This window comes from Mesitornis unicolor, unplaced genomic scaffold, assembly GCF_000695765.1.
Source record: "Mesitornis unicolor isolate BGI_N332 unplaced genomic scaffold, ASM69576v1 scaffold4307, whole genome shotgun sequence".
NCBI lineage: Eukaryota > Metazoa > Chordata > Aves > Mesitornithiformes > Mesitornithidae > Mesitornis > Mesitornis unicolor.
In genome coordinates, this window is record NW_010198282.1 from 91,181 (window position 1) to 95,203 (window position 4,023).

The 4,023-nt window shown below is 46.6% G+C and overlaps 1 protein-coding gene across 1 annotated transcript; it reads left to right on the forward strand.

The window, feature by feature from the left end:
* Positions 1 to 2,674: 2,674 nt before the first annotated feature.
* Positions 2,675 to 3,733, forward strand: GPR148 (G protein-coupled receptor 148). Its single transcript, XM_010189089.1, has one exon. The coding sequence runs from the start codon at positions 2,675 to 2,677 to the stop codon at positions 3,731 to 3,733; it is 1,059 nt and encodes a 352-aa protein (XP_010187391.1).
* Positions 3,734 to 4,023: the final 290 nt, after the last annotated feature.

Consider the following 4,023-nt stretch of genomic DNA (forward strand, 5'->3'; position numbering starts at 1 on the left):
TGCAATAGTAGTATAAGTCCACAGTTTGGGTGTCTATTTAAGGTATTAACCGTGTTGAGACTCAGTGATAGATGCCGGGTGTGATTCTGAAGCCAAATGTGTAACTGCATCAATATTGCTCACACACTTTTCAGCGGATGTAGGTTTGAGTGAGCAAAAGTAATCACCTTCTGTTTTGCCTGCCCAGGCACCATAGCAACTGAAAAGCTGTGCTTAAAATTATCACTGGTTTTTCTCCCTATCCCTTTGTTCCATATGGTGCAGCCTGTCAAACTGCCTTAACATACAGCTCCACGGGTGCCAGCTACCAGTGTGTGAGGAAATGAAATGTGCACAGGATTTGGTGACTGATGCTGGGTTTCATGAGCTGTCTGCTTCATCAGTTGGCATGCCCTGAGACAGCAATGCCCGTGGCACAGCATGGCTTTCTGCAAGGTGAGACTGTGAACTGTCTCCCATGAAAGCATGCTGCATTGCTGTCTGCTGGTGGTGCTGGGGAAATAATCCCAGAATCACAGAATATGAGGAGTTGGAAGGGACCTGGAAAGCTCCCCCAGTGCAACCCCTGCCAGAGCAGGATCACCAGAGCAGTCACACAGGAACACGGCCAGGGCTTTGGGTGTCTCCACACAAGGAGACTCCACAACCTCTCTGGGCAGCCTGGGCCATGCTCCATAACCCTCACACTCACCAAGTTTGGCCTCATCTTCAGCTTGAACCTCCTGTGCTCCAGCTTGGGACCATTGCCCCTTGTCCTGGCATTGGCCATCCCAGAGCAGAGCCTGGCTCCTTCCTCCTGACACTGCCCTTTCCCAATGGATCCCCAGGAATGAGGGCACCCCTCAGCCTCCTCTGCTCCAAGCTCAAGAGCCCCAGCTCCCTCAGCCGCTCCTCAGCAGGAGATGCTCCACTCCCTCCAGCATCTCTGTGGCCCTGCTGGACTCTTTCAAGCAGTTCCTGTCCTTCTTGAGCTGAGGGCCCAGCACTGGACACAAGATTGCAGATGGGGTCTGAGCAGGGCAGAGCAGAGGAGACGCCCCGAGGTCCTTTTCTGCCTGGCAGCTCCAGCCACTCGTCCCCAAGTCTGTAATGAATGCAGTAATGCCTCATTAAGTGAGGAGCCGCTCTGGTGGCATCAGTAGTAGAATCTGTTACTTGAGAGGAGGAGGAGATCGTACTTGAAACAGCAGTTAAAGATTTGACCATGCTGGCAGATGAAGCAGGTCCTGGTAGACTTGTCAGGACTGTGAAAAAGGTTGTCTGGATTTAGATTATTTTATTTTTAGGCACCTAAATAAATAATATAACTTCAAAACAGCTGAGCAGCCAGCAGATTTCACTGACTATTTATTTTGACTATTTTATTAGACCTTTGGTTTGTTTGCACACTGTTTTTCAAACACTGGGAGCAATCCTTTGATGTTTCCCATTACTTGAAAACCTCCAGCGTACCCCTGCACCACTGGTGAGAAGAGTAGCTCGAGCTGGGAGTTGACAGAGCTGCATATTCTGCAAATCTCTTGACTTTGCTATTTACACCCTGTGTAAAATGTGATGTGGTAGCAGCAGCGCATTGCCTTGTGTGACGTACACAGGACCATGAAATAAAATAGTGCTGCTACACCCACTTTGCATCACACAAGATGATGAACACCTGCATCAATACAGTCTTTTTTATTAAAACTAAAGCTTTCTTAGCCACTGTTGAGCCCATTAAAAAACCAGCTTTTCTTCTGATCAGACTATTCCTTGAAGAACTTGAAGAGTTGTTTCTCCGCAGCCCAGATCCTTCACGGTTCTCTCATTGCACCCCCAGCTCTGGTACCAAGATCTGATGGTGAAAGCAGTGCAGTGCAGCAGCAGTGTGCTGGCCAGCAAGCCCAGAACTGGTCTCCAGAGGGACACTGGAAGTGCTAGGTCTGCTGTGGGGTGTGCTGCTACGTTACAGTGTACGTCACTCGTCCCAGCCAATTCACAGAGTGACTGTGAGCCTGCAGTAGATGAGAAGTCAGTATTTGTATGCCATGCATTAAAAAGGCCAGGGAAGGCTTATCATCTATAAATGTCATAATTTGATTCACTGAAGCAAAAATGGTCGTCATCTATAAATAAGATAATCTCATTCAGTAGAGCCATTGTGATGCTATTTTACAACAGGACTGAGAGCCATTTCTATTGATCACTTCAAGTCGATTGTGTTGTTGCATACAATTGGTACGAAACATCACCCCATCGCTTTTATGACTCTCCTGCATCAGTACACATGAAATGTTGTTCTGTATCATTGCGTATTTGTTTAATCAGAGTAATATTTCATCTGCCTCATTGCGGTGATAATGTGATGAGAACAAACTCAAATTGCTGACAATGATCAACCCGTTCATTTCTGATTGAAGAGCGAGGTGAGGGATTTAGACTTTTTTTAAAGCTCACGAAGATTCGCTCTCTTTTCTAAACATTAGTTGTTACAGAAAGAAAAGAGAAGTCTTCGCTTTAGGCAGAAACCTCTTTTGGCACAGAATTCACTTACAAGTTTCAGCTTTCTGTTCTTGAGAAGAGCTGGTAGAATTGGCTATGGGGTTTTGCATCTTCTGCTTCATTTGCCTTCCTAAGGACTCAGTGTAGAAGATCTTGCTTTCTCCAAGCCTGACAATAGTCCCAAAATCCTAAGGAAATGGACTTCTCTGTCTGCGCTTCAGTAATGAGAGCAAATGCGACTGCATACCGCTTCAGGGAGAGAGAATTCAACAGCTCCTCGAATTTGGATGATGCTTCTTTGTACTATTTGCTGGAGGAATGGGCTCTCCACCCATCAGGCACAAACGTGAAGATGTTTTTAATCCCTCCAGTTGTCTGCCTTGTGGCAGGCATCCTCATCAACCCTGTCATCCTTTTTGTGATCTTCTCTAGGTTTAGGATCCGTCAGGAAACAAGGTACCTGCTGCTGGGAAATGCTCTGCTCTCTGATCTGATCTACCTGGTGTTCTACACCGTGTCAGCTGCTCTCAACACTGCACACGTACATCTCCCGAAGGAAGCTTGTGTCCTCCTGTTATTTTTGCTGGCCGTGGCTTACTGTGGAGGATTGTTCACAGCTGCTGCAATAGTCTTGGACACGTACATAGCTATTCTGTTTCCTTTGCGCTACATCACTATTTTGCCTCCTTCACGAACTAAGAAAATTATTGTGTTGCTATGGATGTGTTCTGGGGCTTTCCCTGGGATTTTCTTCTTGGTGCTATCGAGTACTCACAGCTTTGTGCCCTGTGTCCTGGAAACGTGCTCGGTTCCAGTGATACTGATATTAACTCTGAATGGTATCGATGCTGTGAAGCTCTGCTTCTGGCTTTCTACCACGGTTATCTTTCTTTGCCTGTCTCTAATGTTTTGTTGCTATGCTATTCTCTATTTTAAAACCAAACAATCAGGTATATGGGAGGGCATCTGCTCCAGAGCCAGCGTAACGTTCTTAATGCACAACACTGTATTATTTTTCTACTTCTTTCCACTCTTGGCCCTTTTTGTAGAATCTTTCTTGTGCATTAACATTGTCGTCAGACTGCAGACAGGAATCTGGGTCTCCCTGATAGTCTGCAATGTCCTGATGATTCTGCCTAAAGTTTTGTTTCCTTTTCTGTATGGACTTCGATACAGAGAGATCTCAGCATCTCTCAGATCCATTGTCAGGAGGAAGCACCTTCGCCAAGTGTCGCCTGCTCCATCACCATCCTGAGCCAACGCAGAGCACAGCCACAGCAGAGGAGTGGTCCTTACCCTGTTAGCATGCAAGCCTGATGGAAACCACTCAGCTTCTGAAGAACTGAACTGAAGAAGAAGTGGTGAGCCCATGTCAGGGAAGATATGGGTTGATCACTCCATCTCCTTGGTGCTGGAAGACCACAGAACTTTCGTCACATCAGAGCCAGGGATACAGCGAGTGCTACCCTGGACGGAGTTCTTTGCTTTGATCTGATGTGTCAGGGCAATATCTTTTGGGTGAGATATTGAGTCAAGATCGTTTTC